This window comes from Amblyomma americanum, chromosome 10 (assembly GCF_052857255.1).
Source record: "Amblyomma americanum isolate KBUSLIRL-KWMA chromosome 10, ASM5285725v1, whole genome shotgun sequence".
Taxonomy (NCBI): domain Eukaryota; kingdom Metazoa; phylum Arthropoda; class Arachnida; order Ixodida; family Ixodidae; genus Amblyomma; species Amblyomma americanum.
The window spans coordinates 4,752,603-4,780,095 of record NC_135506.1 but is presented as its reverse complement, the minus strand read 5'-3'; the positions used below and the strand labels follow the sequence as shown (position 1 = coordinate 4,780,095).

Here is a 27,493-nt window from a genome sequence, read left to right as displayed (position 1 = left end):
GGCAGGCGGAGCGAATGTGGCTAGGAAAAAGTTTGTACTACAAGCAAGATGGCTATCTGTCTGGGCATCTGGGCCAGGGTGGTGGGCCACGCCAGGCGTCTGGAGGGCGCTAGTAGCGTTTAGGGGTGACGTCGTCGTGACGTCGGCGCGGAAGTCATTCACACTGGAATCGATCTGTTTACGTGTCGGCGTCATATTCTTTGCAGCTCTTATCGTGTCTTATCGCGCGTAATGCGTCGCTGTGATTGTGGGATGTGAAGTGAGTCGACTGTCAAAGCCACTGCCAGATTCCGGATAGCCGCGCGAAATGGCGAACCCAACCCAGCCATTCACTCCGGCTGCCGCGTGCGTGCCCGTAACCAAAGTGGAAATCAGCGTGTCCTGCAGGTGGGTGCGATCCATTTTAACGCAGTGTGTTTTCTGTTCTTTTTCCGTGGGATAGCCCAGTTGTGTGTGGACGAAGTATGTCCTGCTTGTGCATTAACCGGAGCTCCACACGTGGTTGTCTCGGGGGAAAAAGTGGGCTGGGCGGACACGCCTTCCCGCCAAGCTGTATGCTGCATGTAGGTACTTATGTCGATCGTTCGGGTGACTGTTAGGCAAAGTGTTTATGTGGAGGTATTTATGCGCCCCTGTTCGCACGCTTAAAAATATTGGAGCACGATCAAATAACTACACTTTTCATGTCAGTTTCTTTTTTTTTTTTTCATGTTTATCGTGAGAGATGCTACTATTCGATCGCCTCAATGCCGGTAGAAATTTTGTTTTCTTGTCAGTGAAAGTTTTCGCTGTGTCACAGGCACTGCCACATCACTGTGTCGCAGCACTTTAAGGAGCCTGTGCGGCGACATTCGGCACATTGCACACAAGAAGTAATTTACGAAAGCCTGGGGCGGTGAGGTGGTATACCTGACCTGACACGCATGGAAAAACACACTTCTATATTCAAAGCGGCATTAATCCTTCAGAGTCGCCTGCACTTCCATTGGAGTGTTTTCCTTCTTGTTTTGTTGCCATCCAGTGGCACACCCCTCATTTACAAACCCAATTGGAAATGTTTTTCATGGTTTTCTTTCGGTTTATTGATTTGTTTTGCTCCTCACCAATTTTTTTTTCCTCACCTGAAATTCTCCTGCAGTGATGCACTTTGACAAATATTGTAGGTCTGTGAGTATACACAGGCAAGTGATTAAGTAAATCTTAGCTACTCTCCAAAAAATTCAAAATGGTCAAAATGAAGTGAGCGACACACCCATATTGCTAAAGGAATTCAGGAACATGTATGATGTCAGTAGTTGAGAAACGGCGTGCTTTGGTGAGTCAGTAATTCATCGCTTTTTCGTGGTCCTATTGCACATATTGGAATAGCGTGTTATTCAGCCACTCAACATTTTATCAACCTCGCTGTCTCAGCGCTAGTGTGGAAGCGTAACCCAACTGACATTACTTGCAAGACCTATACAGGTGTTGATAAAAAAGAGTTAAAAGGTACAGTGGTCTCTCATATATGTGGTAACAAGAATGCAGTCTTGTCTACACATATACGAGGGAAATGAGAAGCACCTGACGCAGCAGTGTCAAGTGTCGCTCCTTTTTGGGTGTTCGTCACTTTATATGCTTCATGGTAGAGGCAGCGCCTAGAGGAATAAGTAAAAAGAGACAAGAATTCCCAATAGCATAGTACAATTTAAAAAAAAAATGCTTACGGATGGCATTTCTGAACATACCTTTTCCAGACTCTGTACACATTGCGGACAAGTATGCTACATATAGAGTCACTGTTTACTCAGTTGTGTATGTATCAAAGTCACAGCTTTTTCTGAGAGAATGCTACATGCTTTGATATGATTTCATTTAAGGTTAATTTAGCATTCTTCATCTCACAGTACGTTAGATATATTTAATGCATACAGCAAATTATATTTTTTCTAAACAGTGAGCTTGGCAGTATGTCCTTTGACATTGTCATGCACAGATTTTGTTGGCTGTACTACAAGCGATATCCACAATCCCTTGGGTGCTTATTTAACAAATACTAGTGGTTTCATTGTCGCAGACAATTTTATTTTATTTATATATTTGAACATACTGCTGGCCTCACATTTGAGGCCGTCGCAGGAGTGGGACATCACATACACTAAAATAACACAGGTCAAGTAAGTGCCAACACAAAGGCGATCGTAGTCCAACAAAACAATATGCATTATACAAAAGGTAAAACAAAATAGCAATACAGGAGCAAGTAGCATATTTGAGGACTTTGGCACGGTAAAAAACCATTTTGACTCATTGTGCCCAACTTTGCACATGCCTGTATAAATTAATACCCCATGGTTGCTGCACCGCAGAATGGACACAGAATTAACACTGTAAGCATGGGATACAGAGACCAACTTGCCCAACAACTTGACTTGTAGAAATTAACAGTTGGTATTCTGAATTGCAAACCTAATTGTCTTTCTTTGGGCTTGCCTACAATCTTTAGGCAGAAAAATTACTTTTTGAACAGCAGCTGCTAGTGGTAGTTGAGATGGTGTTGTCTGTTATTGAAGCAACGAAAATGACAGGGTGGTTCCACTTGGCGCTAGTAACTTTGGTATGCAATGCTTTGAGGTGCAGATTTCTCCGGTTGTCCCTTGTATTGGCAGTGATTTCACAACGAGAGAGGATGGCTGTGCAGAAAAGACTTAGCTAGGAGTTTGGTTTGGTTAGGTTAGGTTAGGTACAAACTCCTAGGAGTTTGGTTAGGATGGTAAATAAGTAAAGATGAGGTATTTACAATGGAAGGGGAGAAGTGGAGTCTGAGCATGTTAAAAAAAAAAAAACAGCACAATCGAAGCTAATCCTGAACCCTCCACTACAGCATCCCTCACAGTCCACGTGCAGCTGTGGGATGTTAAATCGCGCTTACCAACTGCAGAATGCCACTTGGTTGCTTGCTTTTGCAAGAGTAAACGGTGGTGGTGGTGCCATATTTCATACTTTTGGAATTTGGATATGTTTGCTTTCATGTCCAAAATCAACTCATGAAGGCAAACATTTCCAAATTCCTAAAGTATGAATGTTTCATGTCCAAAATCAACTCAGTGCCACTGCGGTAGCTCAGTGGTTATGGTGCTTAGCTGCAGACCCGAAAGACATGGGTTCGATCAAGGCCACGGTGGTCGAATTAGGTGGAGGCGAAATTGTAATGTGTAATGTGCGGTGTCAGTGCACATTAAAGAACCTCAGGTGGTCAATATTTCCAGAGCCCTTCACTACAGCATCCCTCGTAGCCTGAGTCGCTTTGGGACATTAAACCCCCACAAACGAAACTAAACCAAACTAACCAAACTAAAATCAACTCAGCAATACAACTAAGTGGGAGACCAATACTAAACTCTGGGCAAGTGCCGCAGACGTACTCTTAAATCTCTTACTTTTATGTTTTTCAGGAAGCTCAAGCAGAAGGATGTCCTCTCCAAATCGGACCCAATGTGTGTGCTATTCATGCGAGCTTGTGAGGCTGACAACTGGTGGGAGGTAAGTTTGTTGCGTACAACCCCAGCCTTGGGGAGTCATTAACCTGTGCCAAGATGATCGTCATATCGTACATGTCTACTGCAGAACAAAGGTCTCTCTCATATTTACCTCCAACTAACCCTGACCTGTGCCGACTGCCGCCACCTAATCTCCGCAAACTTCCTGGTCTCCTGTGCTCACTTGACTCTCTGCTGCCCCAGCTGCACTTGCTTCCTCTCAAAATCCACTCCGTTACCCTAAGGAGCCATCAGTTATCTTGCCTTTGCATTACATGCCCTGCCCATACTGATCATTTCTTCTTTTTGATTTCAGCTAGGATATTGTTAGCTTGTATTGTTTCCCTACCCACTCTGCTCTCTTCCTGTGTCTTTAAGGTTGCACCAATCATTTTCCTTTTCATTGGCCTCTAAGTTGATAGAAGAAACAAGGTAATATAAGATTCTTTTTCAGTCCAACCTCTTTTGCCTTCTGTAATTGGCTCAAATGCTGATTGGCTTAACCACTGCAGTGCCTCTGTTATTGTTTAAATCAGCATGCAGGCGCAGTGGATGGTAAGATTTGAATATAATTGGCTAGAAAGAGTGGCGCTAAAATACCAGCTGTGGTCTTCTTCCAGGTGGGGCGCACAGAAACTATGCAGGACTGCCTTGACCCAGACTTTGTCACCAAGTTTCTGGTGGACTACTTCTTTGAAGAGCGCCAACAGCTCATCTTTAAACTGTAAGGCAATAATTGTCCACCCTTTTTTAGAGGATCATGAGACTTGGGTTTGTTCTCTGTGGTGCAGGTACGACGTTGACAGCAAAAGTACAAACCTTCAAGATCATGTGAGTGTTTGTGCAGGAACTTACCTGCACATTCAGACTTACCTTAATATGTGGCTAGTGAAAAGATTTGCTATCACGCAAGAATTCTGCTGGGAACAGAAATTATTACTATTTTTATAGCGTTGTAGGATTCTTGTTTTGTGCACAGTCATGAGTAATTTGAATTAAGCAAGGCTGTATATTTGCATAGCATCTGAAATTATTACTATTTTTATAGCGTTGTAGGATTCTTGTTTTGTGCACAGTCATGAGTAATTTGAATTAAGCAAGGCTGTATATTTGCATAGCATTCAGTCTTGAATGGAAACGGAGAAGGTTGTGTTTAAGGCAATTTCAAAGTGCATGGAGAACTTAATGAGCCATCACTTTTTTATATTGAAAAATTTTAAATGTTAGGAATGACTAACATGTACTGCTTTGGGTATAATGTTTATTAAATGTATAGCATGCAAAGGAATACTGACAGAGTGAACAGCTAACATCTGTCTGTGCATGGATGATCAGACAAATAGTTGACTGCGTGTGGCGCGTTGTGATCTGCTAGGAAGAAAAAAAATGTTTCACTAAGAGTGCAAGGGTACAGTGATTTATTGTCACCTGTAACGTTGACTTTTTCTTCAAGGCAGTCTAATTGCTAGCATTTGAAGCTAATATGCCAGCAGGTTACTTGGCCAATCAGCTGCCATGGCACTGGTAATCTTTTGGTCATACTTCATTTGATTCATTATTCTGAATGATCATGTGCTGTAGCTTCAAAGGATTGACCATTGCCTTTTTCAAAAGGAAATGTTTTTGATATGTGATCACAAATGCTGGTTCACTGGTATGTGGGTGCTAAATCGAGATTTGTGCATGGTTCTGGATTTGCAGAATGCATGTTGTGGTTTGGAATTTTGAGTATTTCAAAAGTTCCATCACAACTCTACTCCAGTCAGTCTTAGTGCTTGCGTAAGTGAGATTTTGCATTAACTTGTGATTAGGGCAATCTGTGATGTGGGGAAAAATGACTGCTAAGAAAAACAGTTCATTGCTGTGTTCAAAACAACATTTTGCTAGATAAGAAGGCTTGTTTTCTATCTGTAATGATCGCATAGAATGAAATAGTTGCTTGTGCTGCAGTCATGCACTCTGCTGTCGCTTTACTGCAGGATTTCCTTGGCCAGTTGAGCTGCACGCTGGGAGAGCTGGTCGCCTACCAGGGAAGGCAGGTCAAGCACCAGCTGACGTGAGTACCATGGCCAGATTCATGTTCCACGAGTGTTCAGGGTCGGTATATTATAACGGTTCCGAAACTGATTCCATTCCCTTTTTGAATTTTCCTCCCTTCTTCACTGGCTGAAGCGATGCTGCGCTCTCACTATCGCTGTGCTTTAGCTGATAGTGAAGGGTACGTGGACGCAGGGCGTGGTGTCACTTCTGCCAATGCCACTTCTTGGCACGTGTCTGCTACTTTCCACCAGAGCTGCAGAATAGTTGTTACAGAGTTTTCGGTTGTCTCTCAAAGAGAGGAGATGGAACCAAGTGCGGGTGATGTTAGGGTTTACTGCAATGCATCCTGCCACTGAATGTGTGAGGGTGCAAATGAAATGCACGCACACATTAGTGCTGATGCACTAGGAACTACATGACTGCTCTTGGCGGCAACATTTTTGGCAGTGAAGCAGAAGCTGCAGGGATGAAACATCTGTAACTGTGCCTCTCTGCCAAGAGCATAGCCAGGGGAAAGCCACCTGGCATGTTCTGGACGCAGGATTGCTTCACTTCGTCACTGCTATAGCTGGTGTCATCTATGAAAGTGTCTCTAAACTGGAATGTGCCTTACAATTTATTGCAATCAAGCGCACTGTTCTTACTGCGGCTCTTAATGTTGAAAATTAGGCATGTGCGAAATTTTGACAATTTCGAATATTTGGTCGAATAGTAAAAATTATTCGATATTCAAACTCTCGAAGTATTTATCTCGAGCGAATGATGTTTCTGGAACTCTTGCTGCGTGGGGTTTCGGTTCAGCATACCTGTAGGATGGCACCGCGGTGCACGCGCAACCAAGCCCACGACTTTGCGCCATATGCCTGCGCTCTCGTGCATATGCTGGAGCCAGTCTGCGCATGCTCGCGACAACAGACACAAGCAGGCAGAAGTGCGGGGCTCAGATCTCTACCTGCCAGTTGGCTGCGGGCACGCTACTCACGCTGCTCATGTTCCGTAGCCTGCACAGCAGTGTGCATCAGTAGAGAGATTTAGCATAGTGCGATCCGTTTCCACGCGCTGCCAGTGTGCGTGCGCTGGTTGGTCCTGATGGGGCAGACATACAAACATCCGGACGGCGCCCTCAGGACAGTGTGCGCATGCGCAGTGACTCCCTGCAGAAGCAGATCGTGCTGTGTTAAATCTCTCTAATAGGAGGACACGCGGCTCCCTTGACTTCCACAGAATGAGTCTGAGCTGACTGCAACTGCCGCAGCTGCTCTTATCTGCGTGAAATTCGCTAAACAAGCACAGCGGCTCGAGCATGAAGTGAAGCTAGCACAAGACACATGGAGATGGGTGCCCCTTTCCGATACCTGACGTGGGATGATGTTTGGCGCGTACATGTCCGCTTAGCAGGTGTCATGTAGTCACTGCTTAAAAGCCACAGCTGTGTGATATAGCGCAATCGCAATTAAGAGCAACAATTGGAGGCTCCACATATTGTGTGTTCGATTCTGAAAATGCTGCTGTTCGAGCCTTTTTTTTTTTGTGTGTCAGAAGTTTGTTTCTCACATGAAGCTGCTGTACTGTGGGCAATCCACCCTAACTGACCTTCGACCTGTTGCCGTCGTGGGCTACCAGTTCTCTGCGGGGAAGCCAACCTAAGTGATGTTTGGGTTTGGTGCTCCGTTCCGAAATCGCCGCGAGCGACATGGAAACTGTGCTAAAGCTTCTGGAAAGGTCCCTCCAAGTTGCTATCCTTTCAGTGATTATATTATGCTTCACCTGTCTGAAATTCTGGTGAATTTCTACGTTACAAATGTAGGGTGTATCAAAACTATTTTTTGACCTGTTTGCTATAACAAGGCTTAATTGTATTACCAATACAGTTCGTTTTAAGAGGAAACTATAAACTGCAACACGGGACTATATTCTGCTGCATAGGAATAGAGCACGCTTGTTTGGGGCAGTTGGTTAGGATCTAACATATCAAGCAATCGCAGCACGAAAAAATACGGACAAGAAAACAGGGTATCTCGTTTTCGTGTTTGTCTTTTTCGCACTTTTATCACTCGAAACCCTGCATGCGTGCTCTTTCTTGCACGCTTTCACATTCAGTAATGTAAAGCACCAGTTAGGCCAACTTGTTGTCCTGCATCGTCAGCCCGTGGCCGAATTTAAATAGAGGCAAGAGGCGAAAACACTCCTGTGCTGCGCAATGCCAGCTCATGTCTAAGACCCCAGCTGGTTGAATCTAGAGCCTTCCCCTATGCCGTCTCTCATAGCTCACATTCAGCGTTCAAGCGTTACAGCTCACATACCTATCTCACAGGCCGCTTTTGTTGCACGTAATGCACAGCTGGCATATTCTGTCAAAAGACAAACAGTTAGTTGACTTTGTTACAGAGGTGAGGTGTCCTCTTATTACTGTTGGAATGGTGAATCGATTTTTGTTCTAGTGGGGGGGTCGAGGTTGTTACTGGTGGTACTAGCCTTCCATTACATATGCGGCGATTGCTTTCCTATAGAGGCCGTGTAAGACAGGGTTAATTGGAGAGATTTGGGAGTGGCCGTTGTCCTGCAGTGGGCTTATTCAGGCTGATGATGATGACAGATACTGTAAGCATATGTCATGTAGAGAATGTTACTGTTCGTGTCCGAGTCCTGTGTTCTAAAGGTACTTTTCACCACTTCTGTGGAGAGAGTCGCTATTTAGAATCATATAACATGCAGAGGATTAGAAAAAAATTGTACATTCTAACCACACTGGATTCATGCAGCAGAAATATGAAAATGTAACTACGACGGTTTTGTAGATGGCCCCTACCCTTGTTCTAGCTTAGCATAGTTCAACTGATGTTGATGGGTATCGTGCCTAATTAAAAAAACTACGAATAACATACCAGGATGTAAAGGCAATGTCTAATTTGACGATTCTGCCTTAAAACTTTGCTGTTTGGGCCACATAGGCTATCTGCAACTGCAATGTGGAATGCTCGTTGTGCTTTCAGGGGACACCAAGGCAACTGCGGCACCATCTTGCGTGAGTCTCTTTGAGGAGGGCCTGTTGTCATGGCCACCACACTGCTCATGTGCACTTCCTTTCAGTGACTGTGGAGGAGGTGATCGACTGCAAGGTAAGCTCCCGCTCAGCTGATGCATGATGTACAGTACTCACGGATTGAAATAGGACATTCGGAGCGCGTGGCCGTCGCTTCATGGAGCGCCGCCCGTAGACGCTCATGGAACCAAGGTGGTGCATTGTGGTATGGCGTGAGAGGGAGAACATCTACAAAGCAGAATTGTTCCTTCCAGTAGCCAATCAGCCGGCCTGTGGTTTACCACATGCCTGCGTGGCACTGCAAGGCTAGCGCTCCGAATGTCCTATTTCAATCCGTGAGTACTGTACATCACTGATAGGCACTGATCTCTGCTTTATTCAGGCAGGGATTGGGGCATAGTGTGCAGGTAGTCTCACTAGCGAGGAATGAGGCCAAGCATTTGTCCAAAGCATTAGTTTACAGTGACGGCTATTAAGGGTGCACTTCCCAGTTCTGTGGCATTGGCGTAACACAAAGGAATGCAAGTAGTAAAGGAGTGGGAGAGTGAAGCAGGTACAATGCACCACTCTGATTGGTCATCATGAAGTGATGTCGCTGCAGCTTGCCATTCTGAGTAGTCCGAACACACTGACGTCACGAGCAACAGCACAGTGATGTCACGCACTCTGTTGGAGAATGATGTATTTGCCACTGCAAACAGCTGTCGCTGAATCTTGCATTACATGGTGGTAGCCATCCTGCAAGACCCACCCCCACTCCAAGCAGGGACATTGGTTGCCTCGCAGTTTACCAGATGGCGCAGCCTTCTGAATTCACTTCCCCGCTCACCGTGACGAATATTTTGCTGCAGCTGACCGCGGTTTTTTGCCGATTTCGTACAATCCAGGCAAGTTTCGATGTTAAATTACTTATAAAAAAACGTAGACCATCATAATGTTCTTGTGGTCAGTTTTTGAGCCCAAGTAGTCGTTTGAGCAGAGAATTTTTTACAACCCAGACAGATAAATACGGAAGAAGCAGTTTTGTAAGTTCTAATGGCACAATGTGTTTTGCGCAGCGGGTAATCGACATGCAGTGGCAGGGCAAGAAGCTTGAGAAGAAGGACTGGTTTGGCAAGTCGGACCCTTTTCTGGAGTTCTACCGCATCAGTGAGGACAACAGCTACACGGCGGTGTTCCGCACGGAGGTGGTCAAAAGGAGCCTCAACCCCACGTGGCGTCCCTTTACCATCCAGATGCGGCAGCTGAGTGGCGGCGATGATGACCGTACCATCCGCATTGCTTGCTATGACTGGGATCTTGACGGAGGGTGAGTGACTGCTACAGGTGACAGCATGATGCTAAGCCCTCACACATGCAGCCCGTCTTGCAGCCATGACCTCATTGGGGAGTGCTACACCAACGTGCGCACCCTCTCCCAGGGACCAGGTCCAGCTAACGAGTATCAGGTACGTGGCTGGAGCATAACCATAGTTACATGTTACGAGGTATGTTACGCTTCCGCTGCTTTTTTAAACAGTGTTATAATTTCCTTAGTGCGGTCAAATGCCAGGTGCACATTCTGCATGATGCCAGCGTGCTGTGATGATGACTGAAATGCAGCGGCACTACGTCCTGTTCAAAATCAATGCTCATATCGCCGGGATATGTTCATGGGCGAGTTATGAATGTCACTGAGAATATTTTGAGAAAGGATTGCCTCGTTGTAGCACTGCAACATTTTGACTGCGTGTATAATGATGTGTAGCATTGTCTGCAGGAATGAGGCAGAAATGCATCGTGAGGGGATGAGGTGGAAGGAATAGTAAGCTTGCAGCTGTGTTGCTTTCACCTGGTGATGTTTTGTTTTTGTTGTGGTGGATGCTTGCTCTTACCAAGGAATTTTTTTATTGCAGCTGATCAACAAGAAGAAGCAGGCCAAGAAGAAGAGCTATAAAAACTCGGGTGTGGTGAGTGGTCTATAGTGGACAAGGGACTTCAGCTGCACTGACACCTTTCTCGGATTTGCAGGTGAAGCTGGTTTCCTTTATAGTCCGGGAACAGGTCAGCTTCCTGGACTATATTCGTGGCGGGTGAGTTGCACTTGGTCGTGAACTTTGATCCCAAATAAGGTTCTTTATGAAGCTAGGTGACTCGGAAATGTTAATGATGGCATGAGCTGTAGCTATGAGGGGGGAGACTGAAATGGGTGGGTTGGGAGGGGTGTTAGTATTAACGTTTGCTTCAAAGCATATGTGCTGCTCCGGACTCATCCTCTACGGGGATAGTGGTACTGTAGAGGAAAGATCCATTACACAATGTGTTCCGTTACACAATGTGTTGTTTTCCTTACACTTCTGTCACCATTATTATTGTTTTTGCATTGGTTTGTAATAAAGAACAATATGTGCATTAAGTTCTATATTTTTTTTAATGGGAAACAGCATCAGAAACTGTCACAATGCTGCTGTTCATTTTCCAAGACTGAACGCAGGGTGTCTAGTGACGTGGAAAACCTGAAATTCTCAGGTGAATTTTGTGCACTTGGAAAAATAGGGAAATAGTCGGGGATACTGTCGAGAAATTGGCTAGGTCGGGAAAATGACCGACTCATATTGGCACAGTGGTCTGCCGTGAATCACAGCAGAGCCACTAGTGCCCAGCACATGGTCTGGTCACGCAGGCATGACATTTTTTGTTTCAAACACGTATAGCCTTGATATCCTACCCATTTTAGTGGCCTTCTTTTTGCAGGCCACAAAGTAGCATATCATATACTGGTTTATTCTGTTACTGACTGGTTGCCACACTGCTTCATTATCCCCTTCAGGCACCAATTAAATCTGCTGAAAGGAAAAATTATCTTTTGCATAAATAATGATCAGTAGACTAAGCAGAAGTGGTGTGCAAAAAATTACGCACAAATATTCATATTTAAGCATATTTTATTCGCGTCCACATTTGTAAACATAACACCTTAAACCTGATACATGAATTTAAGCACAGCTACATTTGCTTGCCTTTTCTAACTGATCGTTAACATGAATAAATGTTTAGCTGTCAGAATATACGTTTCATGGAATTATTCTGTAGTCCATTACTTATAAAACAGATAAAAGCAGTCATTCTGTGGAGACAGGCAGAGGAAACTTTGGTATTTCAAGCGCCGAACATGGCTTTTTGATGTGCAGCCTTCACGTCGGCATCGTTGTGTAATTAACGCGTTCAGAATTTGGGGCCAAGGGTTGCTTTCATCATAAGTAATGCTTCAAGTCCGGCTGCATCGAAGGGGTCTCGAGTGATCTGAGCACAGGTGGAAAGGGAGAGAGAGAGAGAGATAGCATCTTGCGGCCTGTTTTACACATGGTATTTACAAAAATGAGAAGTAATTTTAAAGGTCATTGTTTGCTCAATTTATGTCAGAGACCTGAAACAAACTGTCCCCTTGCCCTACCAATCTGCTGATTGTTGTTCTGTAGCCTTCGAGCTGAGCGGCCAGCTCTGAACTGACCATGGTGTGAGGGCGCGGGCTCCCCTTTTCCATCCCCCCTTGTGTAGTGCTGCCACTTTGCATTTTTCTCCATCTCGTGTTTCATAGAAATTGTAGTGATTCTTGCTAGAAACCGAAGCGAAATTTTCAAGACGAGAGAAAAAATGTTTTGTCCGCCACTGAAAATGGTTGCTTCCTCCGGATTCATGCGTTCTACAATCTAGCACAGGTGGTCTCAGATACATTTTTGAATATTAGTGGGGGGCCTAAGGCCCTCCTGGACCTCCCTGAAATTATTCACTGGTCTTAGCGCACTGTGTTTGTTGGCAGCAGTTCAGCTAAGTGGCGGTTCTTTGCGACCATCTGCGGGTATTCATTGCTCGGTGGGTCGCACTTCTTTAAAGGTGCTTCTACATCAGCTATTTTCATGAAAAACACTTCAGCGCAGGAGTCGTCCAACGTTCTCTTTATACAAGCATAGTTTTCAACGACTGTAAGCAGTAAGCCCATTTTCTACCGTACGAGCACAAAAAAAACGGCTTGTTTTGGCGAGAAAATGCCACTTTGATATTTTCAACATTAAGGCGCCATGTCCACGTATGTGGACACACCACTCTGAACGTCCACCGCAGCACTTTTTGTTCATCTGTGATGATGAAAATTGGTGTGCCATTTCTATATTAACCTATCGACATATTCCGAGCCCTAAATTGCATCATCCACAATCATTTGTAAAGATAGAATCCAAAAAAGAAAGCTATCTACTCGTCCCGCCAAAGAACGATGTGATGCACATAATTTCTTTTTTTTTTTTACATCTGGATTTCACAGTGGCTGCAAGAGGTGGCACCACAAACTTGACAAGGAGGGTCAAAATAATAAGAGCGCGGTATACAAAGGTGGAAATTCGCCTTGCGTACAAAAATACGAGGAGGCTTAAGACGCGTCCACATACGTGGACCTAGCGCCTGAAGGGGTTATACATAGGAGCGTTCAACATTTTCTACTGAATAAGCTGGAATCAGTAACACGTGGAATTTTTGCACTTTCAGTCATTCAGTCAAGCCATTCTGGAAAGCTTGCTCTCGGGCCACGTTGACCTTGTAGGCCATGCAGAAACTAAAACTAGTACAGGCTAGCTGTATGGTTTGAGCTGTGATGCCAAAGTCATAAGCACATGCTACTTTATGCAAAAATCACCTCGTGCTTATCCCACGTCAGTTCTGCTATCAAAAGAGACATCAGAATGAACAAAGGATGCTTCAATGAAAAAGCGGGAAAAAAAGGTGCTTTTCACTAATGATGAACCAATCAGTTCGTGACAGCCCTTGAAGGGTCAATTATCGAAAGCCGGAAGGAAAAATTTCTGCAGGTAATATGAACATAGTGTATGACATCCTTGTATGCATGCGGAGTGTGTCATTTAGGAATTTCTTGAAAGTTTCTCAAACTGAAGTTGTCTCTTGGTGTCGTGAAAGCCCACGCAATGCCACCAGATATCACCACTCTTGCGAACCAATAAAGCAGCACAAAAATTTGTAAGCACAAAATTTAGCAAACTCACAAATCTAGGCGCTCAAATCAGTCAGGCTCTGTTGATAGGCTGAGAGCAAGAACTGCTACCCCAAAATTGCTGTGCTGATTTTTGGCTCAAATGTGATAGAATTTAAAGGCCAGTTACCACTGGGGCTTGCAGTGTGGCCAAACCGGTAAGCAAGGGCTTGGCAGGCTTAGCAATCGAGCCCTCAGGGTACTCAAATAAATAAATAAATAAAACGTCCCATCAAGAACATTGTGTTTGGGAAAGTTTAGGGCATCATTCCTCTGATGTGCTGTGCCAGTGGTCAGGGAATATTAGACCAATATTGTGCTGCAGCCACCGTAGTTCTGTAAACGGGAGGCTGAGGACACCTCCGTCCAATTATTTTTCTCGGTAAAAATTGGTGCTCTGTCTCTTTCTGGCTGCGGTGATGTTTGGAAGCAAAAGACGCATTGATGGCTGAGAAAATTAATCATTTTTTCGCACCACTTGATTCAGACTCTTGGCATCAAGTCTGAACAGGACTCTGGGACCGCTGTTCGGTAGTAAATGGCATTGTAGCTAAGCCAAGCCTCAAGAATCTGTGCACAAAAAAACTGTCTTGATGTCACTTTAGTTTGCTTACAAAGCAGTTGATGGTAGTGATACCTCTATTTAATTTTTTTACTAGCTTACTAAAACATCGTTTTCAGTTAAATTAGTGCCTTTGTTACTAGAATGCCATAGCGTATCTATACAGGCCTACTTTAATGCGTCCCCAGTGCCCCTTCAATGCGTGTGTGTTTTTGGGTGGCTGTAGGATGCAGATGCACTTCACGGTGGCCGTGGACTTCACGGCCTCCAACGGGGACCCCCGGGACCCCGCCTCCCTGCACTTCCTGGACCCAGTGAGGCCCAATGCTTACGCAATGGCCATCCGGGCAGTGGGTGAGGTGGTGCAGGACTACGACTCGGACAAGATGTTTCCCGCGCTGGGCTTTGGAGCAAGGGTGCCTCCTGATGGCAGCGTCTCGCACGAGTTTTTCCTGAATGGAAGTGCGACAGATCCATACTGTGCAGGCATCCAGGGTGTCCTCGAGGCCTACCAGAGAACTCTTCAGGCGGTCCAGCTGTATGGTCCAACAAACTTTACGCCGGTCATCAACCATGTCGCAAGGTAATCACCACTTTCCTCTCCAAGGACACGTCTGAGGGCTTTGTCACCACCATAATCAGCCAATGCCCATTTTAGGGCAAAGGTCTTTCCCTCATCCCTCCTATGTGAAGTGGTCGCAGTTGTCCTGTGCCAGCCGTGGCCACTTTATCCCTACAAAATTCCTAATCTCATCCATTCACCTGTCTCATCCATTCACCTGGCTCTCTGCTGCCCCTTGCTATTGTCTCCTCTCGAAATCCACTCTGACTGCTACCCAAGGAGCCATTGGATATTTTCCCGTCTCATCACATGCCCTCCCCATGCCGATTCCTTCTTGATTTCGACTAGGATGTCATTAACTCGTGTGTGTTCCCTGACCGAGGTTGTGTAATAGCAGTTATAGAGGCCAGCGTTTGTGTTTGTATTTCACTAGGCATTTAAACGGAATTTGTTGCACTGTTGCAGGTCCCAGATGTTGAAGACATGCCCTTGATTTGATTTGTCTAAAGCATTGTGCTTATTCATATTTGTTTATTTGATTAACCTGCATTCTCCGTGGGGGGCACTACAATGTGACAGTAGTTTTGACTGCGTTGTACAAATACAAAACAGTGTACGTAAAGCATATAAATGTTGGAAATGCTCGAACTGATATTGATAACTGTTAGCCCTTGACTGTCTGCGAAAGTTGGAATGAACATTCACAAAATTCAAGCTTTAATAGCTGATTGAGCAGAGCATTTTATTTGTACCTGAATTATTTAGCAACGTTTGAGGACTGCATATGCATTTGGGGTCTGAAGGAGGTGTCTTTACTCAGGAGAGCTTGCCCTGCTAATGAAAGTGACTTTATTCCTGAGAAGTCTCACTAATTATATGTGCAAAGAACACTTGTGTTTCTCAAGTGCATGCTTGTGAAGCTCTGGAAAATAACTCATGTGCGGTATATTTGGAATGAGGGAACTTGAGTTGAAGTATAGACAAGGAACTAGGAAAGATGCATGAAACACCGGTGTTGTGTCCCATTGGCCCCTTGCTTATTTTCTAGCCGATCTTCTCCAATTTCAACACGAGCCAACTAGCTCAGTTTCATTGAGTGTTTAGATTTGGAAGCCTCCCAAATTGGGCACAGTTGTACGCCATGGTCCTATTACTGTGCAGCGTTTCCCAGTTTCCTTTTGGGGGCTTCATCCTTTTTAGCTCACAGCTTACCTTATTGCTGAGTGCTACTTTTTGGCATCGGGAGGAATGAAACTAAGAACAGTTGCTGAACTGGTGGTCATTACTCTCACCAGGTCATTATTAGCACTAGCATTGTGTGAGCTATCTGGCTGTATTGTTTTGCACCACACCTCCACCATATTTGCAATGGCTATTACAAGCCAGCCAAGCTGGGGCTGTCCGAGTGAGCCTGAGTGGGGAGGCAATTCATTCTCTTTTCCCTTCTCGTCATGCATTTGTCAGTATCATCATGTTTCTTGTGCTATTGGAGCACATCAGCATATGGAAAAAGTTACAAACCTACTGTAGGAGACCTTACTCCTCATCTCCGATCCGGAGGGTCAACTGAAGACCGTCCCACTGGCCGAAGCTGCCGCTAGGGTCAAAGGACTCCTGGCTGTCGTCTAGGTGTAAAGGCTACAACCTTTCCTACATCTGTTGGACAAATTAAGTTTTACAATCCCAAAAAAAACCTACCACTATAATACCAGATGATCCAGAAGTAACAGAAATTCAAAATTCAAAAAATTTAAAAGTGTAGGCAAAAACATAATATAGTTTTCATAGTAAAGCATAGAAAGGCATGGGACTTTTACTGCCAAAATAGTATGACTTGCCTCTGACAGGTGGTACTGTAGCTGTAGTGGAGATTATATTTTGCTAAGGGGGTGCCAATATTTATCTATCTATCTAGATTATCAGAACAGGTTCAGAAGTGGTTGACACTTCGATGATTGCCTGTTCGCACTTACTTATGGAAATAGCCAGGGTGGAAAACATGACTTTTTATTTAGCCTTCCTGGACATAAGCAGTGCGTAAGACAGCGTAAATAGGGAATTCCTGTGGCGTATAATCAAGGTTGAATGTATCAGTCATGAGATAATAGGATTGCTAAAGGATATGTACCGAGATAATAAAGTTGAAAAAATTGCCGATGGTTTAGCTCTGGTTAAACCTGGAGTGACGCGATAGGTTCAGCTGGCCGAGTGGAACTTGCTCAGTTGAATCGCAAAGTCAGTCTTTCGCCGCTCCTTTTCGCTGGGCGTTCCTTCTTCATCTTCGTCTCATTTGACACAGCACATGCGCACAGCTGTGGCAATTCGGTTTCGCCGGCGCGGCGCGCCGCCGGCAGCAGCAGCTGCTCCGCACCACGTGGCTGGTCATGTGACCAACCAGGTGGCCAACCAGGTGACGAACCACATGATCAGCCACGGCGCCGTGCCACCGGCAGCTGCTCCGCACCACGTGACCAACCACGTGAACGTGTGGCGGCGCAGCCACGAGGTGGCGCCGCCACGCTGAAGGCTCGAAATGCTACTGTAATGTAGCTATCGCTACAAAATGCATGGAAAGGGATAAGAAGTGCATCAATGGTTGAGGTACAGGAAGGACTAAGGCAGGGTTGTCTCTTATTACCACTGCTTAGGGAAGGACATAGCCAGGGGGTTTGTTGCAAAGCAGTGGGAAGGCAATCAGTGCAAAAGCAAAATATATACAACCAGTACTGCTAAAGCAGAGTTGTTACATTGCATTATATGATCGCCTTTGCTTTTTTTTTTTCATTTATGCTTTTGTGTGAGGAAAAAAGATGGAAAATCTTAACTAGTCAAAGGATTTGTGACCGCTAAAAATTCGCACCGCTGCTACGGAAAGCAGAATGAAATAAGGATATAACTGTAAGTAAAAACACAACTCTCTCTTCCAGGTTTGCGAATTCGTACCGTGATGGCAGGAGCTACTTTGTGCTGCTCATCATCACAGATGGGGTCATCAGTGACATGGCACAGACAATGGAGGCCATTGTGCAGGCCTCCTCGCTGCCCATGTCCATCATTATTGTTGGTGTGGGCAATGCTGACTTCACAGGTGAGTGGAAAGGGGCGGGGTTATCATGTCACTGTCGGTGGCAGTCAAGGACCTGCACTTGAGAAGCATCGAATGGTGGAAGCAAAAGATGTCTTTTATGTGTGCATTTAGCCCTCTGATGCCTAGTATACCATGTGTTGTACTGAGTGTAAAAATAAGAGTAGTTTTCATTTCTGCTCACAGAACTACTTGCATTGCTAACATAAATGCAGAAGAAACATATTTATCAAGGACAGACATATTAAGGTTGAACTCCATTATCATGAAAACAGCAAAAAAATAAATAAGTAGAACATGAGGATTGAAAGAAAGGAAGACAGTGTTAGGAATGCTGATAATGGATCATTACCAGCTCGCCCAACTCGCTTTACTTCTACAAGGTCAAAATGTCAGCTGGGAGATATCTAGGAGGGCTGCTGAAAGATAAAATCATGCAAAACATAACCCCAGGGTTAAACAGTCTAAAATTCTTTTGGCCTTAGTGCTGTATAACCAGGTGATAGAGCAGTTCTTACTTTCTCTACTGATGGAGCAGTTTTTGATTTCTCTACTGATTTATTGTATGCACCTGCATATTTGGGCAGTTTTGTTGTCCTGAGAGACTCAGAAATCGTCAAAATTGACAAAATTTGATTATGCTCTAACCATCTTTCTTTAATTAACCTCCCAGTATTTTACATTTCTACATTAAATGAGCTTGGGGATACAATCGATGAAGGTCATAACTTTTATCCAGCATTTTTAATTTCGATGCCTGGGAATTGTAGGGTTAAAGATGTTGCTGAAGCAGGGGCTTGTTAGATGTCCTGCGTCCTACTGTTAAGAGTGCAGATGGGTTTACAGTAGGGACTTACAGTAGTGACCATAGTACCTCATGTTCTCTGATTTTGGTTGCAGCTTTGTGACTTCAATAAAGCTTCTTCCTACTACGTCTATCGACAGTCACAGTCATCATGATGAACTGCCTTGGCTAGTTTAGCATGGCTACAGTCTTGCCAAAAGATGTTTACCGCATACGGCACACACCACCAGTGTTCCTTCTCTGAGGATAACTGTCCAGACAGCACTAAACGTACTGTATGCATTGTAACGGAGACGTGTTGAAGCAGAGGAAGTGAGCTGCCATTTGTGGGAGCCATGAACTGTCGCTCTGGCTGTTTTGCACCTGATGTGCGGAGAATTGTCTTGCCCAGAGTTGGTACATAATCAGACTCTGTCCGTGGTAATATTTTTGACCCCTGTGAAAATTCTGCAACAGTGTGCCACAATCTGTCCCAGGGGGTTCACAATCTTTTATGCCTTAGGGAACCCCAGTGGCTTTAAAAATGTGCTGAGAAACCTCGTTTGTCTTGGCATCCATCCCTTCCTGCCTTACATGCATGCATGCAAAACAGAGTATGTAAAAACACGCAGCACATCAAAAGATGTCAAAATGAAATAAATAATGACTGACCCTATAGAGAAACATGTTGGAGTAGCACGGTGGTTTGGGGCACTTGCTTGATGTCGATAATTCAGAAAATATTCACAGCATTTTTTCAAATAAAACCAGTTGGAAGTGCGGCACCTATCTGTCGTGTTTGTTCCTGGTCTTCTGTGTGCATTTTATTTATGGTGTGAATCTTTTCTGCATTATGGGTAGAGAAACTGTTTGCTACAAGCGAATTCAATATTACTGACCCAAAATAAAGCATTTAAATGGAAGGTTGGTAGTAAAGCATGCATGGATTTACGTGCTCGAGGAACCCTCAAAGCTCTCTGCAGAACTGAGTTTGAGAACCCCTTGCTTATCCAATGCCATGCCCATATTGTGTGCATAGTGACTTTGCTGCAAAGAGGGAAAGTGGTGTGATCTTCATGCCCGGTTGCTTGTTTTCAGCCATGGAAACCCTGGATGGCGATGTGAGGCAGTTGAACTCTGGTGGCCACACGGCCGAGCGTGACATCGTGCAGTTTGTGCCCTTCCGCAAGTTCCTCCAGGGTGGAGGGAGCTGGCAAAGCAGCCAGATGCAGCTCGCAAAGGAGGTCCTGGCTGAGATCCCCAGCCAGGTTGTCGCTTACATGTCCAAGCGCAACATCAAGCCTGGGCCAGCCCCTGTGATTCAAGCCCCACCATGAGCTTGCACCAAGGGAGTACGGGGGGTGTAATAAGAGGAGTAACGGGGGGAGCTTCAAGGGAGCTTGTATCAAGGGAGTAGAATTCCTGGTTTGGGGGCCTGGAACAGGATGAATTATTTTTCTTCAGCTGCGAAGTTTCTGTGAAAGCTGTATACCTTTCCTTAGTAGCCAAATATCTGCGCTTTGGTGGACGCTAATGAGTAATTACTCCTTTGTTACAAATTTACCCATTCTTGGGGAACTGCCGCTAATACATTCGACTTGAGTTTTCGTGTGCATCGTTATTGTGAAGACTTCGTGAAACTGCGCACAGATCTTGCATATTGTGGTAACTTTTGTCTCTTAGTAAGTTTGACAGTGGTACTTACCTGGTTTGGCCGCGCATGGTGCAAACCCATAATCGTCTGCCGGTTTTCGCGAAGGGCAATAGTGACACCATCGAAGGCCCTGCACACCTAGCAACACTTGCTTTGACGCCTTTTGCGTTGTGGCGCTTTCCCTGCAGACTAAGAGACGGCGCCACCGCTGCCTTTTGGCACATACTTGGCGTTGGCGGTCTTCGGTTCCTCGATCTCAGTGCAGATGATTACGGGTTTGCACCATGCGCGGCCAAACCTGCTAAATACCACCGTCAAACTTCCTATGAGACAAAAGTTACCACAATACGCAAGTTTTATGTGCAGTTTCACCACAAACGAGCGAGTGGTTGGGGAGGGAAAATTTTTAAAACTCTTCAATAAAGATACACAATACTGTTATGTTTTCATCATGCAAGCCACTGGTGATCATTAGCACACAACCAGTATTTCTGGTCATGCTTCTGTGGTCCAGTTTCTGACTCTGCTGTGGTCTTTCTCAGAGCTACTGCGCATTTACAGCACTAGGACAGAGTTAAGCATTTCGGTTCAGAGCAAGAAAAGGACGTGCCAAATGCAACACACTGAAGAAATGAATCAAAGCATACTTCTCTGCCGGCACCATTTGCTCCTCTGTTGGCAAAAAAAAAAAAATGCATTTAGCTGCATGATTGAGGTACAACTTTGACAATTTGAAGGGCATAAAAGGCTACGTAGCCAACAATAAATGCTATTGTCTGATTTGGACCTCCAGATATGTCTACTTGTGACTGTTGCTGCAGTCTTTCAGCAATGAGGGCCCTTTCTTTTTCGAGACAGAGAGGACATAGCGCTGACTCACAGTGCATTCTTTTTGGTCATACTATAGGAGACCAATCTACTATATTGTACTATCCGCCTTTAGGCATAGTATTAACATTTGTGGACACGACCTGAACACTGTCAAATTCCTCATTTACAAGCTGCAATGTTCTGTAATGTGGGTGCTATAAAATGTCTCGATCTGAAAAGCCATTTGCAGAAACTCGCATACCCAGGCATGTGAAGTCAACACAGAAAGTTGTTTTTAAAATGGGCACCTTCATGTTATACGGTAGCACTGATACGGCTGAAGTGAGCGCCTGTTTTCGCTTGCTCGTTTTGCAAGCATGAGTGCTTTCAACTGCCTATACTCCATTTCATACATCAGGTGCAATGCTGTGAAAGGTATGGAAGTAGTCCGGATGGGAAAATAAAGCGAGGTGTGTTACTACGTGCTTGCTCTGTGCCCGAATGGGTCTATGGCATGAGAAAGCGACAGCGTGTTGTCAGCAATAACAGTGCATCCAGATCGTGACAAATGTGTCATGTGATAAGCCTACAGGGGACGCTTTTAGCTATGTTTCGCTCACCATAAATAACGCACTACTTTTTCGTCGCGGATGCAAGCAGCGCAAACAAGAGCGCTAGCTTTGACAGTGTTCCACATGATGTTTGAAATGGGGTATAAAATGCGCCAATTAGCTTGCGGTATGGCTCCCTTCATCTGACAGGATTTGGCCAAAAGAAGTAAAATTGAGACAAGAGTCACAACAAGAGTATATGAATGACCCAGGAGAAATCGCACAACTAACTCTCTGGAGAAGGTGTGAATTTTTGCAGTGGATTTTTGCTATGCTCCTTAAAAAAACAAACTGCATGGATATACTACTTACTACACCTGATATAGGTACTAGTAAGTCTGTGCTATGATAAACACAGAAGGCAGCAGTCATCTGTGTAGCAGTAATGGGTCATTGTTTGGGCTAGTGGGTAATTCACATGAGGTACCATAGCACAAAACGCAGGGACACGGCAGAACACAAGTGTTTCACTCTCATTGGAGCATCATTTCCCTCATGTTAATCCATACCAATTGTTTTTACCTTGAACTTTTCTTACATTTCCACTGCCTATGGCTTTGTCATGTGGTGTTCTTTTGACACAGTGCAAATCACTTGCTCTGGAGAGCCCTGCATTTTTACTATTTAGCTGGATTATAACATAGCGAGAAACACGGGTGTGGCTAAGCTTGAAGAGGCTGCTGAGCTGCATAATGGAAGTCCATGAGGTAAATATTTAGATTGCTCTTGCATCCCTCTCTTTACATTTTTTCTACCTTATTGCTCTGAAATCTCATTTCAGCACATTTTTTCTCATTGGTCACAAGTAAGATCTTTGAGACTTCATTTTTCTGGAAATAGGAGGAAATCTGATTCTCCAATGTCTCTGCAAGCCAGTCTGTTTGGCCTTTTGATTGTCATTTTTTACTACTGAATGCTGCAGTTTATGTGGTTGTATTTTAAACTGCCATCACTGTTGGAAGAGAGTGAGGTCTAAGATACAGTGCTTTGTGGTGTACTCGCTGCCTCTTGTTCAAGATACGCTTTACACTTTCATGGTGTTGCTTGGGTACATAAAATTAGCATGCTATTAGCCAGCATGGAAGCCTGGGACCTGCCTGTGATTAACACTAAAGCTAGCATCAACTAAACTGCACTTTCTAAGCACCTATGACTTTCAATTTTTGATGTAACAAATTGTCCTGTGAGTTGAATGTATCTATCTTGCTTTTAGCTAGAAAAATTTATGTAACTATTTGTTTCTGCATAGGTGTCCAACGATATATGAGACAGATACTGTGCCATTTCCTTTCCCCCCCAAAACCAATTATTATTATTATTATGTTGTCTGGTGAACCTTTTATTCGTGACATTTCTGCCAGCCAAAAATGCAAGCTTTTCTCTTAGTGAAAATTGCTTTGATGAGTCAGTCCATGAGCAATTTGTATCGTGTAACTTGTAGAAAATGATACATGTACGGCTGCATACTTATCGTCAAAAGGGCTATGCTCTCATCTTCATAGTCACATGATCCATTTTGAGAAAATAGGACAAATTGACCAGAAACGAAAAAAGAAAGACTGGTGTCTATTAACGTGCTCGCATGTACAGTAGACTCCCATTAAGAAGAAGCCACGTTTCCAGTTCGTTTGTGAAACCTAGCTTTTCTAGGTGCACCTTGTTGTCGCACTTGTTTGTGCTTGAGTTTGCTGTGTGGTGCAAAAGTAGTTGGCCCACCTGTACTTTTTTAGCTTACTGGTGATCTGCCATTTGATGTTGGTTAAAAATATTCGTTATTATTATTTTTTTATTCTTTCAAGGAAACAACAGCCGTCCATTGTGTAACACGCATAGACTAAATCTTGGCTACCTTGAAGTGGCCTGAGTAGTTTCTTCAGATTTTAAACTTTTGCGTGGAAACAGATTTTTAAACAGCATGTAGTGCCTGCTGTGTATGGCTAGAAAGCTATTGAAATAGAAGAGCTTAGCCGAAGGTGATGAATAAACAGTTAGCTTTTGCTTTGGGAAAGAAAAGGCTTCAATTGAACCTCTTTAATCAAATCATATCTGTTCTGAGAGTCTGCCCAGGCAGCCATGTTTTAATATCTCAGGCTAGTTCATTGGATTGAAATTTATTGCTGTTTCTGCGTGTTTGTGACACCACTGTGTGGGTATATTTCCAATCAGTACTTGATGAAAGAGGCCGTGAGTGGTGCACGGATATGGTTGATTCCAAAACCAGCTGCAAGTGGTAGCCAGGTTTTGAAGTGCAGTTCCAGAACTAATGCAATAAAAAAAATTGGGTTTTAACTTGTTATTTTCATGGAGAGGCACGTGAATAAGGACACTGGTGGTAGGTCCTTCTTAGATGCACCAAAGGCACAGTTGCTGTGGTGCATCGCATTGTACTTTGCATTCTTATCTCAAAGTCACCAAACATGTAATGGTGTAATGATATAATGGCAGAATGCAAGTGTTGTGTTCTGTCTTGGAGTGCAGTTATAATCTTGGCACAAAGGGCTCAATGCTGGCTCATTGTCCTTACAAAATCTACAACTGTTTTGATAAAGTTATGGAGTTGTTAAATAGAAGTGGCAGTTTCTATAGCTGATACTTTTATGTTGTGTTGAAGTTTTGCATATTTTATATTGTGGTTGTATTTGTGCATTTGTTTATGTGCTTGTATGTTACACAATCCTTCGCTGGTGCATGCACTAGATGCGATCTTACCTACACGCAAAAAATGTTCACTTTTATCTTTTTCAAACTGTTTCCATCAATTTTTGTTTTATGTAAAAATTAATTTATAGCTTCATTTGAGTACGTTTATAGTTATCCAGCAAAAAAAAATGTATTTATTGCTGAGAAAATTGCATTTAAAAATTTTTCTCCCACTCAATTCAAACTCGTGACGTCTGCACAGAAAAGGACTCCATAATCGCTGCTTTTGAAGTGAGTGCTGGTAAAGCATAGCCTCCAAGATCCACACCCAAAAGACTATCATCGCACTGCAGTGTCCTTGCGAAACCGACTGGCGATGGCTACGCCTATATTTTATTTCTTGGTTTTTTCTACTCTGTTTTCAGCGAAAGGAAGTGTCTGTGTTGTTACAGTGCGGTGATTGATTAATACAAGCCAAATTCAGTTTGTCCTCAAGTGTCTATTTGAGGTGCACAACTATTTTCCTATGTGTTATTTGTCTGGAGTGTGTTCTCATGTCGTCTGTCATTAAATGACTGCCTTTTTTTGTGTGCAGTGCTTTACTTTCACTCTGTTTATTTTTTCAACTCTGTGGTGACATTTTTGGGGTTAGAAGTGTGGCAAGTTTGGAAAGCTGGTATGGCTTAATCGTTACGTGACAGACATCAGACAGAAAGTTTGCTTGAAAGTTGGCATTTCATCCTGTTCTTCCACTTGTTCAATGTTTTGCCATGCCGTAATGTTGCAGTTACCTGCACACTGTCTCATTATGGTCAGCCTACATTTACTTGTCCTCTGGCAGACCTCAGCACCGCCCTTTTCATTGTTGTGGTGCGGTGCTTTTGAATTGCCAGCGTTTGTTTCCACAGTTTTCCTTGAGTGCATTGGAAAGTTCACTATGGGCATGTTCACTGTAACAAGGTTCTGCAGTGTGAAAACTTTGGACACTTCTTACACCGTTTTGTGAAACTTGACAGCACTGCCTTTTGTATTTATCCTTGCGTAAGCATTGAACTCTTTTCTTAGCATGCCTATCCAAAGCTATCAACTCTTCGTGATGGCTGGATATCTTTCAGTGATGGCTTGCGCGACAACTGTCACTGTTGCAAAATTTTTTGCCTTGGGTGGGTGCGAAGCTTATAGGTGCTGATATTTTCTGGAATTGGTCTATAGGGGTGACCTAGTGTACTTGCAAGTAAGGCTAATGTGCTTCTTGGAAAAAACCGGGATCAGTCCATTAATGGAGGTGAAAGTACAGAAGTGCAGCATGCCTTTTAAGGGTATTTTGGCTGCCAAGGCAGGATAGAGTAGTTTTCACAGAGCAGATTGAGATGCAGCAGCTGTGCAAGGTGCCCGTCTAGTAGAGTTATTAGTTTCAGCTATGGGTTGCATGAAGCGTGCATCTTCACTTCAAGATTAAAATCTATTTTAAATATGTAAACAATAGGAAGGGTAGGTAGTACTGTGGACAAATTTTTTTTCTCATACACAAGTTGGCATTGATATGCAGTTTTTTTTTTGCATTTGGCTGCCTGTGCAGTTAACATGATAGCAAGGAAGCCTGCCTTCCAACATTGTGTGATTGCATCTGAGGAATACTGTGCACTGTTTATGACTGCTAGAGCCATATTTTATATATGCTAATATGTGGGGTAAATGGGCTGTGAAGATTTTGCATTTCACCACCATTGAAATGCAGCTCTTGAGGCCGAAATTTGATCCCGTGACTTATGGGAGAGCAGCTGGGCGCCAAATCCACTGTGCCACTGCAGTGGGCACATTTTATATATCCTGCTCTTAGTTTCACGTTTGGCAGGTTGCAGTAAAGTTACTGACAGTGCTTACATAAAGAAGAGGTGAGGGCCGGGGGCGGCCAGTATCCCTACAAATGAAAAATTTCTGTTGGAAAACTTCTTTGCCTGCTCATTTTTCCAACAGACAAAGTTAGAGAAGTTCATTATGCAAATGTAGAACCCTCCTCCCCCATTTCAGCTGCTCCTTCTCAGTGCTGCCCACAAATATGTGTTTGGTTACTGACTGCCATTAAATAAACTTCCATGTCTATTGCTTTATTATTTTGTTAGAAGTGTTAGAACTTTACAGTTTGTCTGCTTACCTATGCCGGCAGCGTTCTTGCACCTGAAGCTTTCTGTGTAGTTTGTACCTTTCAGCAAGTCCACACATTGTGTATTATGCTAGCTCACCTGTTCGTATCGATGTATCCATCCTGTGCAGGGCAGCTCAAATTTAGTTGTTTGGTACATGCCCTTTGCACTCGCCTTATCCTCTAGACAGGTCTTTCTTAATTATCTACATTCTGCTTAAACTTTCGTGAAAAATGTTTGTATTTTTGCATATTGCTGAATGCATCGCAATGAATAAAATGCACAAGCATTGATGTCTAACACTGTGTCCTGATATTATTGGTGGCAGACAAGTGCCTGTAATGCTGTTGTGGACAGCAGTGTCACTTTTGCCTTTGGGACAGTGACTTGCCTGCCAGGTGCTTGAGAAGCAACTGAAAAGGCATCATAAGCCAACTTGATTGTGAGGAGTAAAACATAGTCTCAAAGAACATGTATATTCAAAATGGACTAGCGCCAAATCTTTTTGTTCCTGTATGTTTTGCACAGCAGAATTAAGGCAAGAGCCTGAAACAATGTATATTCCTATACTGAAGAAGGTTTCATTGAGTGCAAGTCAAGTTCATCACCAAACGGTTTTGATAAAACTTATTGCCAAAGACATTGTCACTAGCCGCATGCATGTAGGGTGTCAAAATAGTTGCTCGCTGAGCTATATTGCTTCTGCACCCTTTGCACGATTCAGGATTTTGCTTATAAATCGGGCCACTGTTGAGAAAGTGGTATAGTGCGAGAACGCAAGTTAAATTCAAGTAGTGACATTTTTGGCCATTTGGCCATGATGTTACACCCCATAAATAAGTAGGTTCACTTTCATTGATTTTAACTGCTGGAGGTATTTAAGAAAAAATGTATATGAGAGGAATTCTAGTTGTGAATTCCATAGCCCCAACCTCCAATGCGCACTTTCTACAAACACGCGAAATAATGAGAGGAATTAAGACGGAGAGTGAGAGAGTAATCTCGTATTCAAAGGGGTTT

At 43.8% G+C, this 27,493-nt stretch overlaps 1 protein-coding gene across 2 annotated transcripts; it reads left to right on the top strand.

Moving 5' to 3' along the window:
* The first annotated feature begins 138 nt into the window (after positions 1-138).
* Positions 139-21,059, top strand: LOC144107440 (copine-8-like). Of its 2 annotated transcripts, none has more exons than XM_077640434.1 (14): positions 139-387; positions 3,435-3,522; positions 4,139-4,242; positions 4,310-4,349; positions 5,498-5,574; positions 8,552-8,583; positions 8,649-8,677; positions 9,660-9,910; positions 9,962-10,049; positions 10,497-10,550; positions 10,612-10,673; positions 14,410-14,766; positions 17,673-17,833; positions 19,713-21,059. In XM_077640434.1, the coding sequence occupies exons 1-14, from the start codon at positions 308-310 to the stop codon at positions 19,949-19,951; spliced, it is 1,662 nt and encodes a 553-aa protein (XP_077496560.1). In that variant the 5' UTR covers positions 139-307; the 3' UTR covers positions 19,952-21,059. The 2 variants fall into 2 exon arrangements, with proteins under 2 accessions (XP_077496560.1, XP_077496561.1); XM_077640435.1 differs by having other exon boundaries at positions 172-387; positions 9,974-10,049; positions 19,713-20,083.
* Positions 21,060-27,493: the final 6,434 nt, after the last annotated feature.